Source organism: Artemia sp. Qi Xiang Cuo, chromosome 3, assembly GCF_049724085.1.
Source record: "Artemia sp. Qi Xiang Cuo chromosome 3, ASM4972408v1, whole genome shotgun sequence".
NCBI classification, from domain to species: domain Eukaryota; kingdom Metazoa; phylum Arthropoda; class Branchiopoda; order Anostraca; family Artemiidae; genus Artemia; species Artemia sp. Qi Xiang Cuo.
The window spans coordinates 56530576-56544795 of NC_142796.1; the positions used below are offsets into that span (position 1 = coordinate 56530576).

Below are 14220 nucleotides of genomic sequence, written 5' to 3' on the forward strand. Positions count from 1 at the left end.
GGAAATTATTTAGTCATTAGACGGCTATGGTCTACAGTTAGTTGTCCAGGTGAACTGTTGAAGGGAACATGTATCAATTTAAAACACCATTCAGATTGTTTCTGTGTGAGCCCTCATTGTTAGGAATAACGACACTCATAAGTAAAATAATTAGAAATTGCGATAAAATGTTTGTTGAAAAGCCGAAAAAAATCTACTATTGTTAACAGTATTTGGCAGGGGTCATTCGATAAAATAAAAGCAATTGCTGCCACCACAGGTTTGGTGCAGATACAATTCATACAGGGATTTGATGTTTTCAGCATTATTGAACCAAACTCTTGGCTGATCATTGACGATCTGGCTTAATCTATTGAACAATAGTCCCAGGAAATGCTGCATTTGTTCACTTTTCGCTCTCATTATGAACAGATTTCCGTTACTCTGGTTTTACAGGATATCTTTCTTCAGAGCAAATGTATAAACAAGCTTGCATTGAACTGCACCTATTACATCATCTAAAGATTTGTTCGTGATTCTAGTTTGCTAATAAACTTCAATAAACGAATCCATCCTGATACCACCAAATTTCTGCTCTCAGCATACAATCAGGCAACTAATAAACCCCACGGTTATATCCTATTGAATCTCAATCAAAATACACCCGAGGATCTATGTGCAGCCACAGATATTTTCGACAATGAAATCACAGTATATCTCCCCGTGAACACTAAAAAGACCTATTAATCGCTCTCATGACACTGAAGAAACTACATGAAAATAGACATTTGTTTTCAGTTTTAAGCACTTCAAAACCTCAGCTTAGGAAAGCCATACTCAAACATGGTATTGACAATGATTTCATTAGTCTAATATATGAACTTTTTTTAAATTTGACCGAGGGTAAGGTTCAACTACCAGAAGTAGTTAAGCAACAGGCAAAGCAACATCGTTCCATTGTACATATATTGGCCTCTAAAAACAAATGGAATGATTTTAAAAAGAGATGTCTTCTTCAGGCGGGCGGTAGCTTTTTCACACTTTTAATGCCCATAATTGCAAGATTTCTAAACAGTTTTTTCTTGTGAGAATGGCAAAACCTTATAAATTGACTCCAATAGAACTCGTTCTCTCCCCAGTGGAAAACTTTGAGAACAATCCGAGTTAATTCCTTGACAATGAAAATATTGAGGATGATAAAAAACTGATTTTACTTCAAGATGCAATTCACCGAGTGGAAAAACATAAGTCCTATCGGTCAAAGCCCACTACTGCTGGTGACATTGATCACAAAAAAGAATCATCTCCTTAAGAGTCTGCTGGAACACAATTAAAGTAGAAGGAATTGGATTCAATTGTAGTGAAAATTGGATCTCTAGTGCCCCACTCATATCTTTAACAAATAAAACGACTCCTAACCTATCTTATGGAAAGGGGTCAAGATTATATTCAAGTTGAGAGCAATGGGAAAGGGATTATAATTCAGGGCAAGAGCTATAATCTACTTGATTTAATCTATGATATGGTTACAAATCGAGAAGGATTATTATCATTTGACGCTCATCATCTATACAACTTTCTAAACACATTAAACTTCCCCAAAAGTCTTATTAGCAATAGACAAATTCTAAAAAAAATAAATGAACATGCATCATCATCATCATCATCAACATTGACACCATTAAAATATGAACATCAAGAAGAAGAAGAAGAAGAGGAAGATTTTAAATCAATCTTGGAAAATACTAGCACACCTAGTGGAAAACATATGACAATGGCGGTGAGGACAAAGCAAAAACGTTTCATGTCACCATCACCATCGAGTATACACAAGGGTATCGGGCGTTACGCAACGTGTTTACATTCAAAATGGATGAAGTTCTGAAAGGTGTTTATGAAAATATTGGTGAGGCGGGAAGTTTAATTTCCCCCACCACTCTTTCCAAAGTCACTGGTGTTCACACTAAAAGTGTACAAGACTATCAACAAAATGAATTAAGTTACACTCTGTATAGAAATTAGAGACTTTCGTGCTAATAAATGTCGAAAAACTATAGCATTTAAACCATTGCATATAATTCAAGCAGATGTTCTGACTCTAGATTAGATTCAAAGAAGTCACAATACACAGTACAAGTACATACTACTTGCAATCAGTGTTTTTAGTCGCTATGCATATGCAATTCCATTGCGATCAAAGAGAGGTGTTGAAGTTGCTCAGGCCATTGAAAGTATTCTCGAACAGGATGCATAAAAGAAATTTCAAACGGATCACGGTAGTGAATTTGTTAATCCCGATGTTGCAAAAGTACTAGAGAAATATAGTACACTGCTCTATCATCGTCACAGTCCTATAAAGGCTGCATTGGCCGAACGATTGATAAGAAGTATTTGACTTTTAATTTTAAGATATTGTACATTGAAAAAAACACCGGCATTTATTCATGATCTTGATTAAATCATGTTGATTTATAATCAACGACCTCATCGATCATTGTCCAACTCTACGTCAACGGAAGTTCATCATTCTGATCATGATACAATTGACACCTTTCTTAAACAATATTCCAATGAATACGATTGTCAAGAAGAAAACTAAATTCAATGTTGGTGATACTGTTCGAATTAATAGGACAACTAATGTTTTTGAAACGAGGAATTACTTGTGGTCCACAGAACTTTTTAAAGTAGCGAAAATCTTAGACACAAAGCCCATAACATATCACTTGCTTGAAACTAAAGATGAAGAGATTCTCGGCGGCTTTTATGACTATGAACTGCAAAAAGTTAAAAATAATAGTGAAATCTATCAAATTGAAAAGATATTAAAGACACGTACTCGCAGGGGTAAGAAACAGTTACTTGTTTCTTACCCCTGGCTAGGATACAACTCTGATTTTGATTGTTGGATCGGTGTTGAAGATATTGACAATGCCAACTGATTTTTATGTAGCTTTCATATCCAACGTCTCCGATCCTTTCTACAACGACTTGAAGGCGACAAGTGATTTTAGAACAAAACTCTCCCCTGCCATCAAATTTTACGATTCGCATGAAGTGGTTCTTGTCGACTGTATTCTCAAAAAAACTTATGACATCCTGAGAAAGGATCGTGTTTATGATATAAGAGTTATACCATTCGATTGGACACTCTGTCGACTATGAATGGGTTGAAGCACCTAAATCTAGCGAATACCCACATGCCAAATTGAAATATATTGAATATGATAATATGGGATATTTGTGTCGTACAGTCAATAGAAAAATCTCATATCGTAGGAATGGTACATTCCATTTTAATATTCATTGGAACATGATAGGATTTACAATAGCTCACCGGTTGACACTAAAATAATTATTGTCACTGATAATCTGAGAGACGTTCTTGGCTTTAAACAGAATATGATCAATGGGAAAAATGCTGGCACCGTTTACGGGATGGATCAAGTTATTTTCGCTGAATAAGCACCTGGTTTCGGCTCGGACTCTTGCATGTTTGTCAATGCATCCTTTGTGTAAACGTCAAGAGTCGTTAATTCAAATTTTACCCTACTAAGTGTTCTTGAATGAAAAAAAACTCATGAACTTGTTCCTAACTGGAATATAAAGTATCTTCAGTATGTTCCTGTAAACACTTCGTATTTGGAACTCTGTCATTTAAAACTAAGAAGTGAATTGGGTGATCCTCTAGCAATAACTAAAGGCTTAGCAGTGATTACATGTCATTTTTGACCCATTTTCAACGACAGCAAAATCACCTAAAATAAACAATTAAAGAATTCCATTTGTCTGTCCCAATATAGATTGTTATGTTGGTGCTTTGAGTCCACGTTAATTAAGCAATGGATTGGACTACTACAAGGGGCGTACTACAATGTCTGGCTATGGTCTTGGTAGCTAGTTTGCTAGGCTATTTCGTTCTGCACTACCCCTTGCCAGATATTATCTTGTACCTGCTGCATCAAATTTTGCTGCCTCCACACTACAGGACTGGGGGTCGGGCATGAATTTCAAGGAGAGTGTTAAGGAAAATATTAGATCTTCAGCAAGAGCCGTTGGTGAGCAACTAAAATCTCGACAAAACGGGGAAGGATTGAAAAGGATGCGTCCGCGTCAATCACTCATCAGTCTCCACCCAGGCAAGAAGCAAAGGACATCAACAAGGACTTTGAGGATTAAAACAACGAAGGCCAATAAGCAGAAGAAGAAAAAGAAAAAGATTGTTAGATCAAAGAAGAATTTCTTTTCTTAAGATTATTTCCCCCACAAAGATTCATATCCATCGATTAGCTCCTCATTGAATCTATTCAATTCTGGAAATGTTGATATTAGTATCAAGTATGGCTACTATGAACAATTTTATCCCCGACCACCACTCACGGAGTACATACCCTTTCAAATATATTCTAATGAAGACTATTTTATTGATTCGTCATCAAAATTTATTGATTTAAATATTGCGGTGAAGAAAAGGTCAGATAATATAACTCCAACCGCCGGCGATGGTCTCTCCTGTGAAAACTGTATTCTACACAAACTATTCAAACAAATTAATGTATTTATTAATAGAATATTGGTGAGCACTAGCAATAATGCATCAAACTATGCAAGCTACATACAACTTAAGATGATGAAACCAAAGTTGTATAGGGATTTGAGAGGACAATCATTGGGCTATGAATATCGATCAGGTGTTGATACTGACGGTGAGTTGACTATTGCAGTGACCCAGGAGTATCAACTGGTTGGAAAATTAAATCATGAGATTCAATATATCCCAATGGCTACCCCCCCAACGTCAAGATTGACATAAAGTTAGAGATGGCCCCATCAAATTTCATTTTGAGAAAAACACTTCCTGCAGCACCCGATGCAAATGTCATTATCACATCGGCAATTCTCCACGTCCGAAAACAACAGGTTATGAGCTCTGTTGCATTAGCAGTGGAAAAGCTAAGAGCCAATGGTAACAACATTAAACTTCTTGTCCCCAATACGATCACCCATCTACGTCACATTGCCACCGGCTCTCGTAGCTATAGCGATTCATCATTTATCAATGGAGAAATCCCATCAAAATTGGCTTTGGCCTTTGTGAAGAGTGGCAGTGCCGTTGGATCCTGGACTGAATCCCCCCATTATTTTAATTTTGTTCGGTCTATCTAGCCTTGTGTGCAAAGTGAATGGTATTCCACTGTACACTCTATCATTTGACAAAAAATCCCATAGAACTCTGTACGAGTTGACCATGCAATCCCTGGATCATGACTCTCAACTATTTGAAAATGGAATAACCGATTCAATATTTTTAAAAAATCATGTAGTTATTGTTTTGGACTTGTCGTGTACTCAGGACATGAGTATAGCAGGAAGAGGTACCTGATATTTAGAGTGTAAATTTGCCAATGCCTTGACCGACAATATCATGCCAATATTACCGAGTCATTTTGAAATGTTTTTGGAAATCGCCGCTGACGGCAGTGTTCTACTAGACCTAGAACCATGAACACAAACCATATAATCAATGTATTTAGTATGGATCTATACATGTCCCAGTACAAGTCCTATTGCATACCTTCGGACTTCATTGAAAAAATTCCAAGTGTTAACAATACCCTAATCATTGTTAATAGCAGTCCATCGACTTTGAAGACTGGCCATTGGCTATGCATCTTTCAAACAGCGAAGAATATTGAATTTTTTGATCCTTTTGGCCTATTGTATAAATTCTACGCTCCATACATCAGAAACTTTAATGAAAGCAGTTGGAAAAACATTATTAAAAATTAACGATGAGTACAGTATTTAATGACTAAGACATGGTGGTTTCATGCACTACTCTCTTTCATGTTCAGATGCCGTGGTTACACCTATAAGCAGTTTCTCAACATATACGTTTACTTACTTCGATTGAACGACTTTCTAGTGGAGAATATACTTACAAGTTTTTTTAATATTGATTTTAGTGCCCTAATAATAAAATGCTCTAAATATGTATGTTACATTTTTTATTAATAAAAAAAAATTTATATACATGATAAAACGACTTTTTCTACTCTTTAGATTTCATCCACTACTAGATATTTGTCGACAACAACTAGTCCTGGTAGATTATCTGAAATCATAGTCTATTGATCTTGATTGAGTGATCAGTCAGGGTGAAATTATCTACAGGAGATTGTGACTTCTCGCCTGTTATATCTCTTTCCATAGTCAGTGGCACATTCTCATTCATTCTATAGAATTCACATGTTTCAATTTTCTTATTTGAAGCCCTTTCATAAACAATGTCCCCAAGTGGCGAATCACATTCTGTCATAGCCAACAAAAAATAAGTGGACTTATGATCCTAAAACCCCTTGTCTTTACAAAAATTAGGTAAACACCAAAATTCCTTGTTGTTCCAACTGTTGAATCACTAACCCAGTTCCTTCTCCCAGAAGAATCTAAAACCCTGACGATACCAATCTCGTAGCAATAAATGAAAATCACGGTTAGGATTCTTCCCAATCACACCGGGATATGCATTCTCCCACTGATTACATTTATCATAGTGACAATTGGAGCATAGGTGTCCTCTAGTATGAGAGTCACACACCTCTTCAAGACAGGAATTACAACCTTTAATTTTTACAGCATATCATCTATGCAATTTACACGGGTTGCATAATCTACACTTTTCATAATACTCATCAATCATTGTGCAATTCTCACATGATGACCAGCTGCCCAGTGTGTACATACATAACGGACATGTATGGAACATATTGTCGTGTGTTGACACTCTCACTGCCACAATGAAACTGAGCTAGCAACAACAAAAATTGTCTGAGATAGAGAGAGAGAGAGGAGTAAATCATCCTTGAGCACCATCTTTCTCATGAAAAATAAAAGTCCTAAATTTCTAAACTAATGTTTAAAAGCATATCCACAATATCATTTTGCCGTGTCGTTATCAATATATCAATAAATTGTGTAAATGCATTTGGACCACGACGTAGAAGCTTGATACAATAGTCTAATGATGGAGAATCAGTTTTCATTATATCGACAAGCATTCCCCGAGAAAATATCTTCCTTTGAATAGACAGCTCTAGAAAATCGTCATGTAGAATCAAACGTTTTTCCATAAGAACTAGATTCCCCATGATTCGCTCTTTCTGGAATCTATCCATTTTTTTTTGGTCCTAACACTCTCACAACCAACTTCAGACTAACCAGAATTTTTTCTACTCTAAAAAATATACGCTAGTCTACTATAGAAAGAAAAAATACCACTGGTTTAGAAACAATTTTATTGAACATAATTACAATTATAATATTCACTGATGCATTTTGTTCTCATCAATATATTTTGATAGGACATCTAATGCTGACCGAAGTTTATTTATATGGAGAATATTCATTTTTCCAGAAAAACATAGTTGCTCCTCCTGCTTGAATTTGCTTAATGATATCACGTATCTAGCATACATAGTGTCCCATTCAAGACATAGTCTACAGCCAGCGGTTATTTCCACAGCCACATTGGGTACTCGTATATCGTTGCTGCTGATGTCGGCTCCATCATTAATCTCCAATAATGTAAATACACTACTCATTTTTCTCTACTAATATCCTCTCAAATAAACTATTCTCTTTGAATTCAATTCTCTTACTAATATGAATTGTAAAGAAAACTATTCCTTTTATTCAAATCCCAATCACCAATCAAGTTATACTCACTCTCTTTGAAAAGGTGTATACGTCCCGTAGAAATGTTTACCTATATGTCTCGTAGAAGTATAAGGCCATTTGAGGGAGTTCTGAATCTCTTTGAATAGGTATAGAGGCGTACGCAAATAACATAAAGATTGCTATGGCGGTGTCAGAATAACATGGTGCTATGGCGGTGTCAGAATCCAGACGAAGCATACTACTGATAAGTTAGAAAACGATAATCTTTGCAGAAAGATGCTAGATCTTAGATGTAAGATCTTAGTGCTAAAAAACGGGCCTATGGTCTAATAAGAGATATTTCGTCACCTTACAGATCTATCAACAGTTCCATACTTTCCGCAAAGTTTAAAAATAAGATGACCACCTAAAATTTCTTGAAACCTTTTTCTGCACAAAAAATAACAGGCTCAAGAAAATAAGAATTAGACCCACCAAAACAATTGTCTCTCAGAGTTATTAAATAAAAAAACAAGCTTTTTCAACTGAAAGTAAGGAGCAACATTAAAACTCAAAACGAACCGAAATTATTACTTATATGAGGGGGCTCGGCCCCTCGTCATTACCCCGCTCTTTGCGCTAAAGTTCGAATTTTGTTCCAATTCGTTAAGAATGACCCCTGAATCATACAGGACGTTTAATTTGAATAAATAGCTCTTTTGAGAGTACTAAAAAAAAATTTAGTGTAAAGAGCGAGGTATTGACGAAGGGGTGAACCCCCTCATATACGTAATAATTCCTGTTTGTATTGAGCTTTAATATTTCTCCTTACTTTCAGTTGAAAAAACTTGTTTTTTAATTAAACTTCTGATCGTTTTTAAATAATACTGGGAAATCCGGCACTCCCTTCATGGAAAAATTATCTTCCCCCATGAAAAACCTCTCCATGGAAAGATACTCCCACGTAACCCCCTCCCCTCGAGCCCCCCCCCCTAGAAAAAAATCCCCCCTGGAAACGTCTGTATACTTCCCAATACCCAGTACTTTATGTAAACAATGGGCAAAGCTCATAACTTGCGGCCCTTCCCCAGAGGACTTTGGGGGATTAAGTCATTCTCAAAGACAAGGTTATTAGATTTTTCGACTATGCTGAACAAAATGACTATTTCAAAATTTTGATCCGATGACTTTGGGGAAACAATAAGCGTAGGAGGGGGCCTAGTTGCCCTTCAATTTTTGGGTCACTTATAAAGGGCACTAGAACTTTTAATTTCCGTTCACATGAGCCCTCTCGCGATATTCTAGGACCACTGGGTCGGTATGATCACCCCTGGGGAAGAGAGAGAAAAGAAAAAAAAACAAACAAACAAACAAAAACAAATAAACACGCATCCGTGATCTTTCTTCTGGCAAAAAACACAAAATTCCACATTTTTCCCTATAGGAACTTTAAACCTCTACAGTAGGGTTCTCTGATATGCTGAATCTGACGGTGTGATTTTCATTAAAATTCTAATACTTTTAGGGGATGTTTCCCCTTTTTTCAAAAATAAGGCACATTTTGTATGGCTCGTAACTTTTGATGGATAAGACTAAACTTGATGAAACTTATATATTGGAAATCAGCATACAAATCCAGCTCTTTTGAGTATCTATTGGTATCAAAATTCCGTTTTTTAGAGTTTCGGTTATTATTGAGCCGGATCGCTCCTTGTTTACAGTTCGATACCACGAACTGTTTGAACAATCACAAGAAGTGTTGGGATATTAATGTCTTTTCAGTCGATCCATTCTTTTTTTCTGAGGTTACTCCAAACCTAGAGATGTTTAGATTTGCTTGATTTCAATCCAAATAGCGTCAGGACAAAGCTATGTAAGCATGCATGGGCCCTTCCTGCTGCTAAATTATTCCCAGAAAAAGAGTTCATACTTCTAATGGGGGGGGGACTTCTTTTATTCTTTCTCTGTTTTTGGGTTATACAATTTTCTCATCTATGCCATATCCAGGATTTTTGTTCGGGGGGAGGAGGGAGTACAAAAAGTCTTTAAAACGCATTAAAAATTTGCTTAAATGCATTTTGTTACATTTTTACCAGCCGGACAAAAATTTCGGAGGAGGGTCAAACTCACCCAACCCCCTCCCTGGGTTACGGCCTTGCTTTTCATTGTAAATTAAATTTTTCTATCCGACTTTTATTGGTTGTAATAAAACTACTTCAGAATAACATGTTGAAATTCAAATAAATTATGTTAACGTATGTAAACAACCTGGGTTCATCATCTGCATCTATTTTCAGAGTGTATACCACCTTGACGTTCCTCATTCGATCGAACATATGGACCACCCTATATTTCTTGCCCGCTAAATGTTGCCAATTCGAATTAAAAGATAACATACATTGAAAAATAAAAAAAAAATCTTCCCCTTGTTTTTCTAAGCTCGATTGAACAGCTCTTAATAAGCACAGGGATTAGCAACTCCTTTGCTAAAGCTAAACTTGTTCTTTTTTCCCAATAAATGGTTCCCTTTCTTCCAGAATGTAATAAATGCTTCAGATATTTTCCTCTTTCGTCGTTTTTATTTGATGCGTTCTACCCAATGGTTTTTCAAGGCCTATGGCGATGTTGTTGTTTTTTCCCCTAGATTGTTGCTTTGTTTAATTTATCGGAGTGTTTTTGCAACTTTATTCACTTATCTTTTATGTTTCTCTAAGTTAATAGAAATAAGTAAATAGCATATAATCTATTGCCTAAGCTGTTGTTTTTGGATCTGTGTAAAAGTAATATGTGAAATACCAATAAAAGCAAATGTATGAGAGGTAAGATTTCCTTTTAGTTTTTTGGTACTTGTTTAGAATCCAGTAAACACGCGAGAAAGACCGCATAAAAATCTTAAAGATGCTATATGAAAAACCAGGTTTTCGCTGCCTAGTGAGGTATTGCTCACTCCGTGACAAAGATGACCCCCTCCTCCTCCGTGACCCCCTCCCCTGACATTTTTGTCCGACTCATAAAAACGTAGCAAAAATGCATAATAACAAATTTTGGATGGGTTTTTAAAGTTTGTTTGTACCTCTCTTCCCAGTGGGCACCGATAAGCTGAATTCCAGGGGGGGACAAACCTCGTCTAATTGGCACTTTTAATGCTATATAATAGAAATCTTAGAACAAAAATATAAAAATAAGGCAGCATCATTCAGCCAGGGGGGGGGTCCCCCGCCCCCCCCCCCTTATGGGTGCCCATGCTCTCCACTCCAAGACAGAATCCTGGATACGCCCTTGGGTGTGTTCTCGCCGAACCGCAATCCAATGGGTGCCTCTGGTTCTAAGTATTTTAAGAACTCCAATTTCAGGGTCGTCGTGATTGATTTATTTTTATGCTTAAGTAGAAAAAATAGGACTACAGTTTTGTAGATTTTACCTTTCTTTTGGCAGCATGATTCAATCTGAAATGAGCATGGAACTGATTTTATTAATTTAAGACAGATTAAACATTTCAAGATTAAAATTTAATTTAAGACCAGTTTACTTTTCATGACAAAGTAAATGAATGATTTCTTTTTTCCTATCTGAATAACACTACTTATTTGGTGAAGTGCAGTGTTCCTGTATAACCACAATCAAAGCCGTATCCAGTGGGGGGAGGGGGGTAGGGTTTTAACCCCTGAAACTTTTGTCTGGCTGGTAAAAACATAACAAAAATACACATAAACAAATTTTTAATGCTTCTTTTAAAGTATTTTTTTCATAAACCACTCCCCTCCCTCCAAAACGAAAATGCTGGATACGCCCTTGGCCACAACCCCTAATAAAAAAAATAGTGAATAAACAGATTACCTCCGATATTCTGAAAAATACCTTTTTTGTATCTTTACTAACAAAATGAAAAGTCCTTGCCCTCTAACCCTTCATCTTCGTGAACTGTCACGCCCGGTGTATATGGTAAAAAAAAAAAAAAAAAAAAAAAAGCGAAGATAATTTATTCGTGGAAGTTATTGGGCCGAAATTGTGTCATGCTTTTTTGGATCCCTATTTATTTCTAAAATACTTTAGAAAACTTCTATAGTGGTGCATTTAAACGATTGGAGGAGTTTCATACCTATGAGATCAATAAGGGCTTCTCCTTTGACACTTCAAATTTATGTAGATCAAAGCCATCATTGCTATCAACTTTGTTGTTTATTGTGTAAATTTTATGTGTATTCACCCAGAATTTGTTTTTTCATATTCACGTAATGTCGTTCGGAATTAGAACATAATAGATTTCCCTAGGTTTAACAATTTTGACAGTCATTTATAGTCTATATCTCAAGTAATTTGGTAATTCATAGTATTAACGCCTTAAGAATATCAATTGAGATGGGACAAATTCAAAATGCCAAATTTAAAATAAGATAAAATCATTTGTGACAGATTATGAGAAACATCACCACTGACATGTTTTGCCGTACGCAAGACAAGACAATCAATTCAGATTAGCTAGTTTTCTGGATTATCGATCGCTATGTAAATACGAGAACATTAGGACAAGTTCGTCTGGTTATCTCATGTCGTAAAGAAATTACCTCTAAATGTTAGGGGGTGTAGTTTTTTGAAATTCTAAATTTGTCAAATAGTAGTCCTGGCACTAAACCAAACCAAAAAAGAGAGATTACTACCCTTTATTTCAATTACTAAAAAATTGCTTTAATTCCATTGTTTAATTTTGTGACCTATTTGGCAAATTTGCAATTGTCTCTAACAAAAAAGAGAAATTACTATCCTTTATTTCATTGCTAAAAAATGTGCTTTGATTCTATTATTTTAATGTTGCAGCATATTTGGCACATTTGCAATCTTTGCTCTTATATTTGTCCCAGCTAACAAGGATGAATCTAGAGCAAAATCTTGGGGGGGGGGCAATGGCGCCAATAATTAACCAAAGTGACAAGTATGTTTAAGAAAAGGAGTAAAAAAAAGAAAAAACGGAATGAGGGTGCCAGAATAGTCTTGAGGTGGTAGGGCCCGAGGCCCCGACACCCCTTGATCCCCTGCCAGCCAAGCACTAAACCGAAGCAAAAAAATGATATTACTATCCTTTATTTTATTTGAAAAAAATGTTCTTTAATTTCATTGGTTTAATTTTGTGAAATATTTTCCTAAGCCAATAAAAGTATTTCGTATTATAGAGGAAAAGCCCACAGTTTTAAAACCAGGTTAATTAATAATGAGTGACGAATATATACAGAAAAGCAAATATAATTTCTGGAGATATTATTGACTCCACCTTTTCAAGACCTGATTGGTTCGTATTTGAAAAATGTTAAGACCATTGAAAGAAATTTCCTAACCTAACCACTTTCCAAAATAGCAAAAGCACCTCATCTAGAATTTTACCGGGTTTATAATCACGACATTTTTAAAATTATACGCTTTCTGCTATTTTTGAAAATATAGCTGAATTAGGTGAACAAAACGTTCAGGAATAGACCAAGAGCCTAAAATATGCCTCGAGAAATTAATTTACAGCACCTACCTCCACCCTTTCCTTCTCCAAAGGGCATTGTCCTTATCGCCTATTTTGTATATTGTGTGTATATTTTTCACAATACTCTTAGTGAAATTGTTCAAAAAATCAACTTTTTCACCATTTCTCATGTTTGTAATACAGCGCTATCTATTAATGTTTTCAAGACGAATGATTCTAAACAGATGACGTATAAGGATTAGAATAATGTCAAAAAATTATCGCTTGGAAAGATATTGTTGATATCACTATATCTTCTTGTTTTCATTACAGGGACATCTGATGACTTGTAAATATGATGCAACCCCTTGTACTGCCCACTGTGGGGCAAAAATTTCTCGCTTCATGATGGCTGATCACCTGAAATTCACATGTCCTAGACGTAGAGTTGTATGCGAGCACTGTCATGGTGACTTCAGTGGAGAACAGTATGAGGTAAGACATCAGGGCCCCCTAGCCCACCAGAAGGACTTGATTTTTTTTTTTTTAAGGAATTTGTTTCTTAGGTGGAAAATATAGAAAGATGGCCTTAGCATGAGCAAACATAGTGCGAAGAGACGCAATCGCCCCACTCTGCAGCTTCAAATATCTGTGTTTTTTTTTGCACTAAAGCTGATGGTCTATGATTAAACCAAAGGCTTCTGATACATTCTTCGGGTAAATAGGTGTGGGCTGTTTTGGTTGTGAACTATTCGTGGAATATTTGAAAACTAGTTTTTTTTTTTTTGCAATAACCTGATATATTTTCTGGATGTCTGAAACTGCATTTTTTGAACATTTTAAGTCTTTTAGTGGGGTTATGGGGGATGGGGTATTTTTTCTGACATCCTCTCTAGGATAAAAGTGCCAAAATGAAAGTTTAAAAGTATGGTGAAACAGGTTAAGTTTCCAAGTTTACTGCAGTTTGTTGTTTCTGGAAATTGGTGTTATAAATAAGTTACCATGTTCAGGAATTTGGCTGATTCATTAAATTCCAAAGATGATGTTGTAATCGTAAGGACGCAGAGCCATACTTTGAGGAAAAGGATTTTTCCAAGGCGTTATGGAATATTCCCATTGGTGTCATTATAAGTCTCCCG

General features: G+C 35.9%; 1 protein-coding gene across 3 annotated transcripts in view; it reads left to right on the forward strand.

Annotated features, from left to right (window-relative positions):
* Traf4 (TNF receptor associated factor 4) overlaps positions 1-14220 on the forward strand; it is a 209117-nt gene that overhangs the window by 112568 nt on the left and 82329 nt on the right. For all 3 annotated transcript variants that reach the window (XM_089086228.1, XM_089086227.1, XM_089086225.1), the window contains one exon: positions 13415-13576. In XM_089086228.1, the coding sequence (XP_088942354.1) occupies positions 13415-13576 (162 nt within the window). The remainder of the gene's footprint in view (positions 1-13414; positions 13577-14220) is intronic.